The 17536-nt window shown below is 36.4% G+C and overlaps 1 protein-coding gene across 1 annotated transcript; it reads left to right on the plus strand.

The window, feature by feature from the left end:
- Window positions 1-486: 486 nt before the first annotated feature.
- Window positions 487-1773, plus strand: HRG_09327 (serine aminopeptidase, s33 domain-containing protein; the record flags this gene model as incomplete). Its single annotated transcript, XM_044867798.1, has 3 exons — window positions 487-678; window positions 748-1456; window positions 1550-1773. The coding sequence occupies 3 exons, from the start codon at window positions 487-489 to the stop codon at window positions 1771-1773; spliced, it is 1125 nt and encodes a 374-aa protein (XP_044717058.1).
- Window positions 1774-17536: the final 15763 nt, after the last annotated feature.

The raw sequence follows: 17536 nt of genomic DNA on the forward strand, positions 1-17536 counted from the left end.
TCCTCCGTAATCAACATGAAATAGCGGTCGTCGCTACTAAGTAGGTTAGGACGAGAGTGGGAAAGGATGTCGAGAGGGATGATAATATTTGGACGCTTTCGGAAGAAGCACAAGGTTCTCACGGTGACGAAACCCAGAATTATTGACGCAACTACCCGAAATTTGGGAAAACGAGTAATAGACAACATGTATTTTGCGGGTCAAGTGCCTCGCGCCAGCCAGCTGCATCAAAGGCCCCTGCCAACGGCACCGCCTGTAGCTAGCTCATTTCACCATCGCTTGGACATTTCCGCAAACACCCGCACACAATATACGAGTGCATCCACTTATGCCTCGAGATAGAAATGCAATAGGGGATATATAAGTTCAAACAGCTATAAAACATTACCATTGTCATCACCTCACTACTTATGCTGATAAGGCCTGTACTTGTCTTAACCAAACTCGTCTTTTTTTACACTCTAGAAGCACCAGTCACGACGCGTCATGTTGATCCTACTCGCCCTAGCATGGGCGGTTGCGGCCAAAAACTGCAAAAATATCACCGTGCCGATATCCATCAGCTCGAGGAATAGTGTCATCAATCTGAATATCCCCAAGACTGAGATCGAAGTCACAAACATGCTCCTGGAATTCAGCAAGCGAAATACAAACTATTCGCAGAGCATCATTACAGGCGTAAGTGGCGGTGGCCGTCGAGTTGTGCCGGTATGTTCGATAGCTGACCGGTAGGTGTACGAATGGCAGCACACTTCAATCACGAAGGACTATAAACTTGCCACTACCTACTGTGAGCCTGAAAATGGCCCAGGCCACACACTTCAGGTTCTGACTCACGGCCTTGGTTTCGACCGGAGCTACTGGGACTTCTCGTACAACAACTACAACTACAGCTACGTCAACCAAGCAATCCGCCAGGGTTACTCTACTCTCTCCTGGGATCGGTTGGGCGTTGGCCAGTCATCTCACGGCGACCCCCTCTCCGAGATTCAGATCGCCCTCGAGACTGCTGCTCTGAAAGCTCTCACAGAACGAGTAAAAGACGGCAAATTGGGCGATGTCAAGACCAAATTTTCTAAGATGGTGCATATTGGTCATTCTTATGGCTCGGCCATCACCTTCAGCCTCTCCAGCATGTATCCTAACATCACCGACGGCATCGTCCTCACCGGGTTTAGCCAGAATCCCAGTTTCGTAGCGAACATCGCTCTCGGCGGCAACTTCGCTCCCGTCAAGGAGAATCCGGTCCTCGCCAACAAGTACCCCGAGGGATACCTCGCCCCCAAGTCCTCCATCGACGTACACATCATTTTCTTTGCTCCGGGCGACTTTGACCCCAAGGTTCTTGATATTGTCGCCTCTGCCGGCCAGCCCGTCACCCCTGGGGAGATCCTCACGTTTAGTACCATCGGCTCTGAGAGCCAGTTTGGCGGCCCAGTCCTAATAATAACTGGAGGCAAGTACTGCTTCATTCTCATAAGCCGCAGAGGAGCGGCGCAAATAGAATTTCTTCTGGCCCTTGATATCGTTGACTAACAGGCGCAAACAGAAAAAGACATTCCCTTCTGCGGTGGCGACTGTTTCAACGCTATGTCCGTCAACGGCAGTGCTCCGGACCTGCTTGAAATGTCGAGACCAAACTTTGAGAAGGCGTCCGTTTTCCAAACGAAGGTAGTTCCAGGGGCTGGCCACGGTCTTAACCAACAGTACTCCTCGGGTTTTACCTATAAGGTGATCCTAGACTTTTTAAGCCAAACATGTAAAATGCACTAGCTATCCGAGACATTACGGAGGAAGAGCCGAGATAAGTCGGAGAATAATGAGGCATAAAGAAAGCATCTCTGCTTATACTGGAGAAAGAGGGAATAAGACTTAAGACTTCTTAAATGCATAATATGCATAATTTCTTTCTAAGAGCAGGAGCTGGAACACGCCTTATATTTAATTTGCGGCTCGTATGCAGCATACTGCATATATAGTGAAGCAAAATATGTAATGTATATATGGACGGCAGACCTACACTTTGACTGGGTTATCTCCTGAAACCAGTCCACTGGAAATCTGGAGCCCATGCGCCTATATGATATTGAGCTTCAGCTTTACGCGCTCTTCTTGGGTTAACTGCACCTGGGTAGCCAGATTCATTCTGCAAGCAACTACACTGTGGTCGGAGCACGCAGCGCCTTTACACCATATAACTAGGATGGATGACATACCGGACAACGGCCTAGATCCTTCATTTACATTACCTTCTTGAGGCATGACCTATGAACTCGGGGCGCTACCACTGTTTGACTACCCGCTTACAATCCCTAAACTAACTGCAATAATCTTGGAGGCATTATCTTATGGGGATCAGACTGCCCCTGCAGACTTACTGACATGCAGGGCTTTAAAGTTGACTAGGAGCTGTAACCAGGAAAGAGGTTGTTTCTTAGATTCAATTGACGCCTATCAGTATACGCCTATTGTCGCATATCGAACCTGCCCAGAATGATTACTCATAAATTTCAATATTGCGATGCAATACTGCTGTTACCTGCCCTGCAACGGCTGTATGAACAGGCAACGAGCCTTTCTTTTATATATAAAAGAATGGCACTATTTCATGCATTTGTTTGTTTGCTTCTTGTTCTTTAGACAGTTTCTAATCAATTGCCTTGGGCCATCTCTGACCCATGTAAAGCCGATCTGTGTAACATGGCCAAAGTACTTAGGAATTTTGCAGCGTCACCAGAAGGCAATCAAGCAGAGACCTTTGACCCACTTTTCAGGTCGGCTACCATCAACAAGCCATATTAGCAAACTCGACCAGGCAGTCGGCAAGCTTGTATTTGGTTTGGGCACAGGATTGGCGTTTTGGTGGTAATAGAGTACACTCCCATCAGATTGATATAAATAAAGGGCAAAAGAAGCCGGAGGATCTGTCAGAAGTTTCAAAGCAGAATTGCCTTTTGTAACACTCCTTTTGGTACACTATAGTACTACAATGCAGTTATTGCTATGGAAAGATCCGAATTCAGGATACCTGTCCAAGTCCCTTGGTAGGAGCCGGGTTAATGCGTTGCAGTATTGCAACGCCCAGGATAACGTCAAAAGAGACAGATGTTTGAGACGTCCAAGAGACCAGCACTAGTTCCAAGTTGCGCCAAATACTACTATTGATTCGCAATGCAAAATGATGACTGGAACATGGATGCGTGCTGCTGCGGTTGGTACGGGGTGCATACATGGCAGCTCTACGTGCATTGACTGAAGCTATGGCGTCTGGTGCAGAACAGTTGTAATGGAACGAAGGAGTAGGAAGCTGTTTCCAACTGCCCTTGGCCGACACGGGTGTGTTAGTTATCTGGGGTGGCCTTGCCGATGGCCTAGCTACATTCTGCGCCTCAGCATTAGTGGATGTATGGCCAGCCTACTGCTCTGCAGTGTAACACCGCAGCTCCTGATCTACATGATTGTTGTAAGACTTCCTTTTTTCCTTGGTTAGGCTAATGGAAAGACGGTGCGATGACGATGGCACCAATGGGAAAGCGGAAATTCGATGATGTGTCGGAAGACGCGGGCGTCATATCTGTATGTGTCAATTGCAGCGCATTCCACTTTTGCCTGCGTGGCAACAGTCTTCGCGACAGTTACGGTGACTGCGCGCGGTGCGAGGCTACAGAGGAAGCTTTCAAAAGCCGTTGCGTGCGCTAAAGCAACCCTTGCAAAGAAAAGAAAGAAAGAGAGCCCAATGTCTATTTCCCTTGGTAAATGTTATGAGTAGTTTGGCCGTTATAGCAAAGGAATGTAAGAAAAATGTTCCTAAAATATTATTTAAAAAGAGAAAGCAAGATTAAAAGAGCCACCATAGAGGTAAATTTCCTAGTATATATATATTATATATATTTCTAATTAGAACGTAGGAATTAATACGGAGGAGTAAGGAGAAGGAAGGACAGCATTCAAAAAATAATATACAGTAAAAGAAGTTTGGGACATTCTTTCTTTTTCTACGGGGGCTGCTTAGCGCGCGCAACGGCTTCTGAAAACTTCCTCCGTACGTCTTTTCGATTTGCCTGGCTTCTGGGCGCGGCGCTAGGTGTTCGACTCCCGCGTTCTGGCAAGCCAGGAATCTTGGCGGAGCCGCCCGCGATCCCCGATGGGGAAAGGGGGGTGTGCGTTGCAAGTCTCGGTCGGCAGATAATCTATGTTTCAGTTGATGCGCACGTTCCACTTTCGCCTGCGTGGCGCAACGGTCTTCGCTAGTCGCTAATTACACGATGAGTTGGCTGCGGCTGGGGCAAAGTCTAGCAAATAGAAATGCACGCTGTCAACTACCGAGCCCTGGGGGAGAAATCGCCCCTAGTCCCTCGACTTCTGTAGACACGCCCCCGACGCGCATGCCCCGTGGTTGATGCTCGGGTGGGGAGGCCCTTTTCTTCTTCTTCTCCACGCCGCATCGGAGCCATAGCATCATGCATCATGGCTTCCACACGCCCCGGGGTGCGCGGGGGCGTGGACAGGGAGACGGATGACGACTCGGGCAAGTTTTGAGGCTGAGAACCAGCTCTCCTGCCCGGTCTGGTCTGCATGATCAATCCACCCAAGCCGACCAATAAGGATCCATTGGCTACGCCGCCATCATGGCCGTGTCTTATATTTCCTCTTATCGTCTAGTAACAACCCTTCATCCGCACCGGCACCACTCGTTTCGCCCTAACTATTTTAACTTAGCCGTCTCCCCTCTATATCTCTCCTCGTAAGTCTTTTGTTCCTATAAAGTCGGTCGTTGCAAATTCCCCGCCGCCCCCCACCGCCTTCCGCTTTAGGCAAGCCCCTCCCCTTTTAGCCCGTCGCTATATACGGGATTGCTATAAGAATACCTATACTCCCTCCCCCCCTCTACTCGATTCTCCTTTTCTTCCTCTCTCTCTCTCTCTTACCGTTATCCCTCCCTATCGGCCGGCTATAGTTAATATATAGCCCCTTCCTTTATCTAACTCTACTCCGCTTATACGACCTCCTTAACTCCTACTCTATATATTTAGCTAAGTTCTAATACCCCTAGGTTCTATATATCCGCTTTATTAGCGATATTTTTAGTCCCTTTAGTCCTTTAACTTAGCTTAGGGGAAGGGAAAAGGCTCCTTTTATTACTTTAACGCCCTAAATTAAAAGGGGCCTTTACTCGCCGATATAGATAGACTCTTAAATCTAGGCCCGAACTAACCGGCATATAGCTCTAGCTATTCGGCATATAGAAAAAGTAGGTAGTATAGCTAGTTAAGGCGTAGCGCCGATACCGTAAATTTAAGTATATATATTCCCCGCGCCTACCTTACGTATTATATTAAGAGCCGCCTATACTAAGGAAAGTAAGGTTATCGTAATACGTAGGAAATAGTTAATTATACGCTTAGCGGTATTATAATAGTTATGTCTTTAATATAGGCCCTCCCTATATAAATCTTACTATGCCTCTCTTTTATCTTAGACGTCTTCCTTAACCTTATCCTACTATATAGCTAGCTTATATAAGGGTATTATTCTCGCGAAGAGAGATATAAGAAGTATATATAAAATGCACGAAGGTAAAAGTAGAAGTAAGGGGCCGGACAAGCAGGGCAGAGATATTTAAATCTTACGGGGGCAGTAATTATAGTAAGGGAGTAATTATTATATTGCCTTAATTATTCTTCTTTCCTCTATCTAACGCCCCTCTTTATACCTATCTAGCATCTTAATTAATAAAGAAGATCCTACTTAAAGAAGCTACTAATATCCTTTTAACTACCGAGCTTTTTACCGGTTTTCCCCCTCTTTTTCTAGCCGTTACTAGCATATCTATCTTATCTTTCGCTACCTCTATAGGAAGCTATCGCTACTTCTACTTCTCTTTATATATTATATACTAGTCCCTCGGTACGGGGCTAGTACGTTAACCTTACTATCTACCTAGATCCGGTATAGGTTTAATAAGTAATTAAATAGACTAGCTACTATACGTAATTAAACGTATTATATAGACTAGCTACCGTACGAAATTACGCGCGTTAAATATAGACTAGCTACTAGTCTTATAAGTTAAAGTAAGAGTAGTAATAACTATCTATATTCTTCTCTACCCGCCTAAGATCTAGCGGGTTCTCTATCTTCTATATATACTATAGCGAGCGTAAGACCTTACTTAGGGCTTTAACTAAGTAATATCTTAACCTTATAATCGTATAACGGTAGTATAGTATATTAGCGGTATTTCCTAGTATTTTCCCTAGGTAAGTATAGGTATTTCTCTATAATTTCCCCGCTATATTCTTATAGTAACTTCTTAAGGAAATATCGGTATAATCCTTAAGGAGCTATTATTACTTAGGAAATTATAGTATATTCCCTATATAATATATCCTTAGGGGAAATCTCTATAAAATATCTATATAATCCGCTTAGTTATTATTTCTAGGATTTCTAGGTGATTTCCTAGAGTTTACTTAGTAGCTTCTAGGTTCCTTCTTTTATAGGGAGCCTTAAGGAGTTAGGGGTAACTTCCCTAAGGGAGGCCAATATCGTTATAGGTACCTAGATTATCGACTATAAGGTATCCTATAATAAATACTTAAGGCGAAAGAATTAACTAATATCCTTATTAGTCTCCTACGGTATTTAAGCGGGAGTCGCGCTAATAAGGAATCGTAGTAAAGTTATATAGATTTCTAAGGTTAGTATAAGGAATAACTTATATCTTATCTAAAACGTAACTTAATACGACTAATATTAAGGGCGTAAGGCGGCTAATCTAAGAGTAAAATACTACTAAAACTAAGGGCGCTAGGTAGCTAAGCTAGGGTAATAAATAAGTAGGGCTAGGGGCATAGTATAGCTAAGCTAGGAAAAACTAATTATAACCGGGGGCGCTCTATAGCTAAGCTAGTAGAAAAAAAAACCGAATAAGACTAGGGATATAATAAGGCTAAACCGATAACCGACTGTCTTACGCCGCGGGGGTAAGGGTAAAGCGGGGAATCTCTTCCTTAGCTTCCTCCTTTATTAAATCCTTAGGGCCTACTAGCACGTCGTTTAGGGCATCCTATATATTAAAGGCTCTATAAATAAGCACGCTATAAGCGTTATTTAGGGCTGGTTTTACTAAAAGTATTATAGCTAGTCTATAGTAAAAGGCTAGAACTTAGTTATAGATTACTATTACTAGTGCCTATATAGTTAGGCCTAGGTTCTAGAACCTACCTAGGTATATATCGGTAAACTTTTAGTCTAATAAGTTAAAATAGGCTATTACGTTAGGCGTATAAGAGCAGGCTACTACTAACGTATAAAGGGGGCTAACGCGGGCCGCTCTTTAGTATACCGCGGCGAGCTTAGGTAAGTCGTCTAAGAGGTAGGCGGTAAAAGTAAACTAATAAATAAAGCTAGCAGGTACTTTAGCGAGGGCGGCGTACTAGCTAAGCGAGAGGTTAGCGTTAGCCTTCTTATAAATAGCAGCGAATAGATTTATTTAAATTATAGCCGCGTTTAAGGCTTTATAAACTAGCGCTTTTAACTTAGAGTAAATAATACTTATATAGCTATTTATATTAGCCGGGTTATATAAGGAACGGTGTTCCTACTATAAATAAAGCAGCTATAATATACTCTCCCGATTATATAAGCTAATAAGTAGTATATTAATTATAGATAAAATCTTATCCTATAGAGTAAGAATCGCTCGTTATTTTGCATGTTATTATGCATTAAACGGGTTGCCGGTTATCGTATAATCGGGAATCGAAGGAATAGAGCTAGCTTAGAATGCTAGCTAAGACCTCTTAAGAACACCGGCACGACCAACCTCCTTTAAACACGAATATTAGTAGAACAAAGATACCTCTAGATTCACTTAAGGTATCACGGAATTCCCTAGTCTTAGGGCTATACGGCAGCCTAAATCTAGTCCCGAAAGGTTCTTCCGTTCAGCTATAATTATCTATATAAGATAGTATATCTACTAGTAGATAGATTAAGAATCATTAACTTAAACACCTCTTCTATATACTAATATACTACTAATAAATTCCGTTGAAAATCCTACCTTATACTCCTTCTTCCCCTCTATTATATAGTCTTACGTAATTCCTTAATTTCCTAAAATTCCGCTTTTACTTATATACCTTAAAGGTTATTATAATATACTATAAAAAGTATAATAGGGAATAGTCTAGGTTTTTTATAGCTTAGAACCTAGAAGGGGTTAAGCTTTTATTAAACTAGTATTAGGGCCTATTCCTTAGTAAATAGGTTAGCCCGTTTAAAGGGAGTAAAGGGCGGGGCCGCGGTAGCGGTAAGTAAGTATCTAGCGAATAGGTTCCTTAATAGCTCGTCGAAGGTAAGGTCTACTATACTAGATCCTCTAGGTTTAGCTAAGGTACGCTTAAGGCTCTCCTTAAACTTATAGGTTCTTAGTATACTAGTAGCCTTATACTCTTTTATAGCGGCGGCTTTAAATATCTTTAGATAAGTAGGGAGGTACTTTACGCTAGTAATAATAGCGATAATTTTAAGTATCTTAGCGTCTATAAAGGCGACCTATTTAAATAGGAGCTTATTAATAACGTTAGCTAAGATAGTAGCGATCTATATAGTTCTAAGGGCGCTAGTTATTATCTTAGTTTTATTAAGGAAGATAGCCCTATTTAGGTTATATAGTAATAAAGGAAGAAGCTTATCCTTATTAAACGATAGGGCGAACTACCTATAGGCGTTATAAGGGGTACTAAGGGTTTTCCCTATAATACTTAAAACTAATAATAGCGAGTTATTAAACGAATTACTAAAGCTTAATAGCGATAAGGTATAGTCGTCGAAGTAAATATATAAAAGAGTACTAAGATTATAGTAATAAGAAGCGCTAACCTACTATAGTTAGATAGTTAACGTTATATTCTTATTAGTTTAGGTAGTTATAGGAGTTATAGTAGTATTACGATAGGTAGCAGCGCTATAAGGTATAGAGAAGTATAGCTAGTTATAGTTATATAGGTCGCGGGCTTTAGATAGGGGAAGAGATAAAGAGGTATAGTATATACCGTTTTTTACTAAGCTTATATTAAGATTATATCCTTCTATAGTAAGGAGGTCGCGGTAGTTAGTATATATACTATAATTATCTTATTTTTACTTAGTAAAAGTAGCTATATTAAACTTAAGGTTTTAAAGGAGCTCTACCTTATTCCTATATAATTAGACTACTTATTAAAATCCCTTAAAGCTTAGGCGCGGCGGTCGTTAGTAGATTTAGTTAGAGAAATACTAGTAAAATACTAAGTCCTTACTATAATACTTATAGCCTTAGATAGCGGGAACCTTAAATATAAGTATAAGAGGGGCGCGATTTAATATAGAAAAAGGAGTATAAAAGGATAGGGAAATTAGGTTCCTAAAATAAAAATAAATATAGGTACTAAAATATAGTATCGGATTACTATTTACTATAAGCGGCCTATTAATACTTATTAGCTAGTTAACCTATCCTTAAACGTTTAAGAGAACGAATAGTAATAGCGTATACTATATACTATTATTTCTTCCTTAGCTATAGTAGCTCGTACTATTATATAGCGCGCGTATAGAGCTTCTAGGTATAGGTAATACGACCTTATAACGCTCCTTACTATATATTAAATTCTTTAATAAGGTCTTTAGCAACGATATCCTTAGCGGCTACCTAGGAATTATAGCTACTTAGCTAGCCTTTTTAGCTAATAAGGTATTCTATATAAGCGGTCCTTTAATTATATTTATAAGTTCTAGAGTTAAGGATTCTTTTAACTTCTTAGTAGTTAGTATTAGGTTCTAGGCTAGGTTAGGCGTTTAGTCGTTTAGCTAGCTATAGCTATATAATAGAAATAACGTTATAGATATTTAAGGATCTAGCTAAGTTAAGGTAGTAAGCTAAATAGCTAATCCGTTTAAGGACTTTAAATAGTCTTATATAGCGTTCCTTTAACTTTGCTACCTATCTATTAGCTATACTATATCCTTTCCTTAACTAAAGCTATACTTAATCCCTAGGCTTAAACTCTAGCGCTTAGTACTTTATATTATACTACTTTTTTATTCCTACCTAAGCTAGAGCGATCGAGATCCTAGCTTAGTCTTAAAGTATCTCCCTATCTATCTATAAGGGGCCTTCCCTAAGGTATCGCTTACTATCGTTTATCTATATCCTAGTTAGTAGCTTACTTAAAAAGGTACTAATTACTAAGGAGTAAGAGTTATTAAAGGTAAATTAAAGTAATAGTAACGCGTTAACCTATTAATAGGATAGGAAGTTAGTTATAAAGAACTAAAGTATAGTTTTAACTATTTAGTTATATTATTTTAATAAGCTATTAGTCTAAGGATACTAAGTTATAGATACTAGTAACTTAAACTTATATACTATTTATAGTCTTTTTTAAAACGCTAAAAGGAACTTAAGGTCTTAGTCGGAAATAATCTAAGTAGGAATCCCTTAGTTATAGCGTATTAACTTAGTAAATAATACCTTAGCTTAGTCCTTTATAGTAAACTAGTTATAGCTTAAGATAAGGAGCCTTATTTTTAAGAACTTATTAGTTACTATTAGTAGTATATTATAATAGACCTTAATAAGTAGTATTTATAGAGTTCGGTCTATAAGAACGTTTAAGAGCCTTATTATAAAATCTATAGCGATTATATAAAAAGGTAAGGCTAAGAAAGTAATTAAAACTAACTTACTAAGGGCCTTTAACTAGTCGGTTTAGTTCCTATAGTAAGCGTTATACTTATTAATAAAGCTATCGATAAGTTTTCTTAAGGCTAGTAATAGTAAATATAAAGGATAATTCCTCTTATATCTTTTACTATCTAAAGTAGAATTTACGCGTATAGTCGTTAGCGATAATTTCCTTAGTATAAGTAGTAGGTATATAAAGCTAGTAACGACCTTTAGACTTAACTAAGTAAAGTAACTTATTCCGCTAAATAAATAAGAGACCGACCTAGGACTTATCGCTTTTAAGCTACTTTAGTATACTAGCTTACCTAAGTTCTTCCGCGTATACTTCCTAGATCTTTTAGTATAGGTTAGGTTAAATAAAGGATTTTATAACTATATATATATATTTAACTAGCGCTTTATTTTCTTAGACGCGGTTTAATTCCCTAAGTTTATATTTTCTAAGTATTATAAATAGTAGTCGAGATAGTATATTAATAAGTATATTTATAGTTCTAAGAATATAGTAGACTTTTAAGGGAAACTAGCTAAGGTACTATAAAGAGAGTATAAGCTAATTATTTATCTTTATACTAATAGTAAATAGTAATATTTACTTTAAGATTATACTTATAGCGGTATAGTTAGTTAGTATAATAACCTTTAGTAGTAAGGTAAAGATAATATATAACTAGAGCTTTTAATAAGCCTAAGAAAGATAAGTAACTTTAAGTTTAGTAGGCTAGTATCTAGGCTCTTTATTAATTAAGCGTTTACTAAGGTAAAGGATTAGCTAGATACTCGTTTAAGGCAGGGTTCTTCTTAGGTTCTAGTCTACCCCTAGTACTAAGTAAAAGGCTACTACTATAAAGCCTAGCTCGCGGCTAGCGTCGATTTATAGGAATAATAGCTATTATAGGTCGAAATAGTATAGCCGCGTTAGTTCTATAAAAGCGTTTATAATATCTTAAAAGGCCTATTCCTCTACTAAGGACGGTTTATACGTTGCCTTAAAGGTATATTTATTCCTTACTAATCCCTTAAGTAGCGCTTAACTATCTCGCGCTTCCTTAAGTATTACTATTTTCCGAACTTAGAGCGCCTCTACCCTTTAAGAAAAGTAGGCTACTAAGTACCGCCGTTAGTTAACTAAGCTAAGCTACTTTTCTAGTACCTATAAGGTATTTAGAAACTCTATATCTTATAATACTTATACTTATTCTTTAGTATTTATTAGGCCGATACTATTAACTCGAAATCTTAATAGTTTTATAAATAGGTAGCTTAAGAATAATTTCGATTTAGCTAAGGCTAGGTTATAGTCTATAAAGAGTTAGAAAATAGCCTAGAAGTAATAAATATAGTTATTTTCTATATCTAAGTATATTATAATATCGTCGATATACTTAAAAGAATATTCTATATATTCCTAAAGGATTTAGTCTATAAATCGTTAGATATATATAGGTAAGTTCTTATATCCTATTAAAGCTACCGTTAGTTATTTTAAGCTTTTATAGCTAATTACTATAAACCTTTCTTAATACTCCTTATAGATAAGGAACTAATAAAAGAAGGACTAAGCGTTTATAGTAGAAATAAAGCGTTTTCTTTATAGCTTTTAGATTATATCTCTTTAAAGCGGTATTAGGTAAGCGTCTAAGATAGCAATACTATTAAGAGCGTATAGGTCTACTACTATTTAGCCCTTTTTATTACTATATATAGTTCTTTAGACTATAAATATAAGGTAAGTAAATAAGGTTACTTTTATAGCCTATCTTATACGCCCCTTTTAGTATAGGTCCTTATAGGTCTAATTAATTAGCGCCTTATCCTTTTAGCTAAGTAGGTAAGCCTTAAAAGCTAGTTTTTATAGGTACTAATTTTCTACTAGTAGAATATATATATAATAGTCTAGGTAGACCTTAATAGTACCTTAGTCCTTTTATAGGGTTAGGAAGAAGGTAACTATATATTAAATCTTTTCTATAAATATAGGGTCTTAATTATAGATTTTAACGTCCTTTAAAGTAGTTATCTTTAAGAGGCTATAGTCTTATAAAATCCCGATCTTATAGTTCGGAGTCTATTTATATATCTATAGAGGGAGTTCCCCTTTAGCGGACTTAAGGCTCCCTTCTTTTAAGGGTTTTTTTAATAGGTTAGTATCTAAGTATAGTTCGCTATATTCTATAGTCTTTTATATAGCTAGCTCTTTAGTTAGAGTTACCTTAGCTAGGGTTTCCCTAGGTAGGTTAATCTATAAAAACTATATTTTATTACTAAGGTCTACTAGTATACCTAAGTACTATCCTTTCTTAAATTAAATATAGCGAGTAGTAGTATTAACTACTATAACTAGAGTTATACCTTAGATTAAGTTATAGGCTAATAATAGGTCTCTTAGAAAAAATACTAGGTTACGATCCCTTAGTATATCCTTAATTTATACTAGTAGGCGTTCTATCCTATATATAGGGACGTTAATATCGGCTTAGTATATAACCTAACGATAGATCGTATAGCCTTATTAAGTTAAGCGAGCTATAACTATTAGGTTACTATATAAGCTAATAGATATTATTCTCTTAAAGTTTACGATATTAACTTTATTTAATACTAAGGAATCTTATCTAAGTAATAATCTTATAGATAGGGTCTAGACTACTTAAGCGCTAATAGTAAATTACCTAACCTTAAATCCTATTCCTTATTTCCCTTAGATATTAATAGTTAAGGTCGCTTAACCCTTAGTTTAGCTTTTCCTTATACTAGATAATAAGACCTACTAAGTTATATTAAGGGTTATATTATTAAAGTAGTTAAGCTAGTCTTCCTTAATTATAAAGCGGGCTATACTAAAGTCTATATATACGTTTAATAGTTAGTCTAAGCCTTTAGTTTTAAAGATAGATATCTAAGTATACGTAAACTAAGACGGCTTTATTAGATCCGATATTTTAGTTTATAGCGCTGCTCTTATAGTTAGCTAGTTTCTTAGTATTTTAGGCGAACTACTTAGTCTTATAAGTTCCGCTTTTATTATATTAAGAATAAATAAGATCTTATCTTTTATTTCTTTAATATCTTCTCTTATATTAGCGGTAGTATCCTTATCTTCTAGTCCTTTATCCTAGGTAAATAAGATTTAGTTTTATATTTCCTAGGAAAGATATATCCCGCCTTAGTCGTTAGTTAGTACCGCTTAAAGCTAATAGGCGAGGTTAATAACGATTAGGTTTTCTTAAAAGCCCTCCTTTAGTTTTAAATCCTAAGGCTATAGTCTAGCTTAAGGGCTAGTTAATTAGTTAGGTACTAGGCCTATATCTACCTAGCATAGATTATTCTATCCTAACGCGGTAGTTATATTTCCTTTCTATTAGAATTATCCTTATTCCTAGGGTTTCTAACTAGTTAGTTTAGCTATAAATAAGGTAGAGTTTACTATAGTCTCGTTCTTAGTTTCGCGTAATCTACCTTATACGCGTTCTTTTACTATATTACTTATCTTTCCTTATAACCTAACCGTTAGCTTAGTTTCTAACTATAGGATAAGTTACTTATAGTTATTAATCTAAGTATCGAATAATTCTAGACTAATAGGTCGGCGGAATAATTCTTATAATAATACGTTTAGTTATTAATAGACTAATATAGTAAGGTACTTTTTTAAGTATAGCGCTACTTTTACTTTTTAGTAGAGCTTTAATATCTATTTATAGAAGTTAGCTCTATTTATAATATCTAAGGTAGTAAATCGTTTTATTTATAAAGATCTTAACGCTACTTTTAGCTAGATAGCGAAGCGTTTTTATAGTTTAGTATACTAAGCGGTATATTCTTAGTTTAAGGTATAAAGTATAGCTTAGTTAGATTCGCTAAGATTACTAAAATACTATTTAATAGCGGTTCTATAGAGTAAGCTAAGGATTAGTATCGTTAGTTCGTTAGCGTATTTTAGTCCGCGAATAGCTACCTGCTTTAGGGAATCAATAAATTAATCGATACTTCTATATATAATTATTTTCTTAGTTTCTTTAAGAACGTCGAATATTATATTAAAGGGGCTAGCGGGATTAAACTTCCTTATATCTTTTAGTTTAATATATACTAAGGGTGCTTAAGGAGGGTTTATAGTAGTATTATCCTTAGTTTCTCTTACTATAGCTTTTATTAGTAGTTTTATAAGAGCTTCTTTTATAATTAAGCTTATTAGCTAGTTCGCTAAGGTTATTATTGTAAATATACCGCTAAGGGTAGTATTATTTAAAGGTTCTTCTTTATTTTAGTTATTATAGTTTAGTAAACTTCTAGGGCTTTATCCTTTTAATAGAGATAGTTAAGGTAGGGCGGGGGAGGCTATACTATACCGATTTCTATATAGCTCTATTATTTATAGCTAATATTACCTTATTTATAAGGGAATATATATTATAGTACGATTAGTTAGGTAGTAAAGATAGCTAGAGGTACTATACTATATATATTATATTCTCCTTATTATAAGACTAAAGCTTATAAAAAGAGGGATTTTTCCTTTTTTATTAAAATAGTAAGTAGTCTATAATATATAAGTAAGGCAAGCACGATTCCTTATTAATACCCTATTAATATATTAGTACTATATACCTAAGTACTTTATTAGCTTATACCTCTTAGTAGCGCTCTTATAATTATATCCCTATTTATATAAACGTCTTAGCTATATCTTTAATATATATTACTTTTACTATACTATATATATTTAGTTAAAAAGAGAGGTAGTTATAGTTATATATTATATATATACGCTTATATAAGTATATATTAGTCTATACTTTATAACGTTAATAGTTCTTATACTAGCGGTTGCCGCTAAGTAACCGTTATAGTATCGCCTATATATTAGCCGCGGAACTATAATATAAAGAGCGTGCGTATATATCCCTTACTTCTTTTATTTTATTTTCTTCTTTAACTCTTTTACTTACGATTACTATAGAGTTTTATACATTTTTTTATTAATCCCTTATACCCTTTTTTATTACTTTTTATCGACGATTTATTAATAATAATACTTTTTATACTAAAAAAGATAAAGAACTATAACGCTAATTTCCTACGCTATATATAAAAGTAGGTAGCGGCGGGTTTGCCTTTAAAGTATAAGCGATTAGCCTAGAAGTCTTATAGTAATACTAGTTCCCCCTTAGTAAAGAAAGCTAAGAAAGGTATAAGGGAATCCTAGTCCTAGGAGACTTTTAGTCTAGGACTTAATATTAGCGAGGGTTATACCCTTATTACCTTACTAAATACCTTAACTCTAGCTATTAATAAGCCTACCTTTATAGGCTAGGAAACTTATAAGTCTATTACCCTTATTAGTAATACTAATACTAGTAAGGAGATCGTGCTTAGGCGCTCTTAAGTAAGTGCCGATAACCTAGCTACTTTATCTTAATAGGGTGGCTCTAGCTAATAAGAGATTATTACTTAGGCCGCTCCTTAGAATAAGTAGGCCGATATTAATAATAAGGCCTAGCTAAATAAGGGCTAAGACTATCTTAATACCTAGCTAAATAAGGGCTAAGATAATAATAATAGTAATAACGGAGATAGCCGCGATTTAACTCCTCTTACTAATAAACCTAAGAATAGCGGCGCTAGAGATAAGGGCACCTAAGTAGCGGTACGAGGCGGTCGCGATCTTATAAAGAAGCGTACTTAATCTAAGGCTAAAGCCCGCTTAGTTAAGGCCTAGGGGGTTATTTATTACGACTATAGTTAGCGGGCCGTAGGAGAGCTAGCTACGTTTACGTAATAAGGCGGCTTAGAATAATAGTTAGGATAAGAAGTTACTTAGGCTTAGCTTACCTAGAGCGTATATAAGCTAAGTAAGCCTTATATAAATAGATTACTACTTAGGAGCATAGCTTATAAGTAAGCTATAGTAAGCTATAAAGGGGATTATAGCTAGGACTATAATCTAAGGATAGTCTTTATAGGTATATATAGCTACTTACTTTTACTCCTTTAGATAGATAGCTCTCTAGCTTTTAATATAGATCTTTATTACGATTCTATCTTTAATTTTAATTACTTAGTTATAGTCTATAGTCTACGACCTCTAACTTATTACTAACGTAATATATATATTATTACTTAGACCACGCCCTATTATATCTACTAATATAAACCCCTCGATAGGTTTATCCCTTAGGAATAATACTAGTTATTATATATTAAAAGCTCTTATTAAATATAATACCGCGTTACTCTAAGTAATATTATAACTATTAATATACCTATATAGTAAGCTAGATTAACTAACTTTAGAGCTACTATATTACCTTAGGATATAATACGCGAAATTATTACCTTTTAATATAAGGTATAGTTACTTAAGAATAAAAGAGGTAATAGATAAGTTAGGGACCTTAGAGAAGTAGTTAAACTAAAATAGCTAGGACTATTCGATAGTACTTATAGCACGCTTTAAGACTTTCTTACTTAACTTAAGGCCTACTGCTAGTTTTACCTTACTAAACTCTTAGACCTAATCGAAAAGGTACTCTATATAGGAAATTATTTATTTAGAATAGCACTCGCTTAGTTTAGACCTATTATAAGGGATTTTCTTAATAACTAACTAGCGCGATAAGATAATAAGATAGATAAAGTCTTTACTAGTTTCTAAGGATTTAAAGAAGCTATTATAAAGGTATTTAGAATAACTAATAAAGAATAAGAAGCTAAATAAAAACTTCGAGAACTCTAATAAAGGATCTTAGTGTCACGACCCTGGGCGCCGGCGTAGAGAGCCAGCGCAGAACCTCA

The sequence above is a fragment of the Hirsutella rhossiliensis genome (genome assembly GCF_020360975.1).
Source record: "Hirsutella rhossiliensis strain HR02 chromosome Unknown scaffold00012, whole genome shotgun sequence".
Taxonomy (NCBI): domain Eukaryota; kingdom Fungi; phylum Ascomycota; class Sordariomycetes; order Hypocreales; family Ophiocordycipitaceae; genus Hirsutella; species Hirsutella rhossiliensis.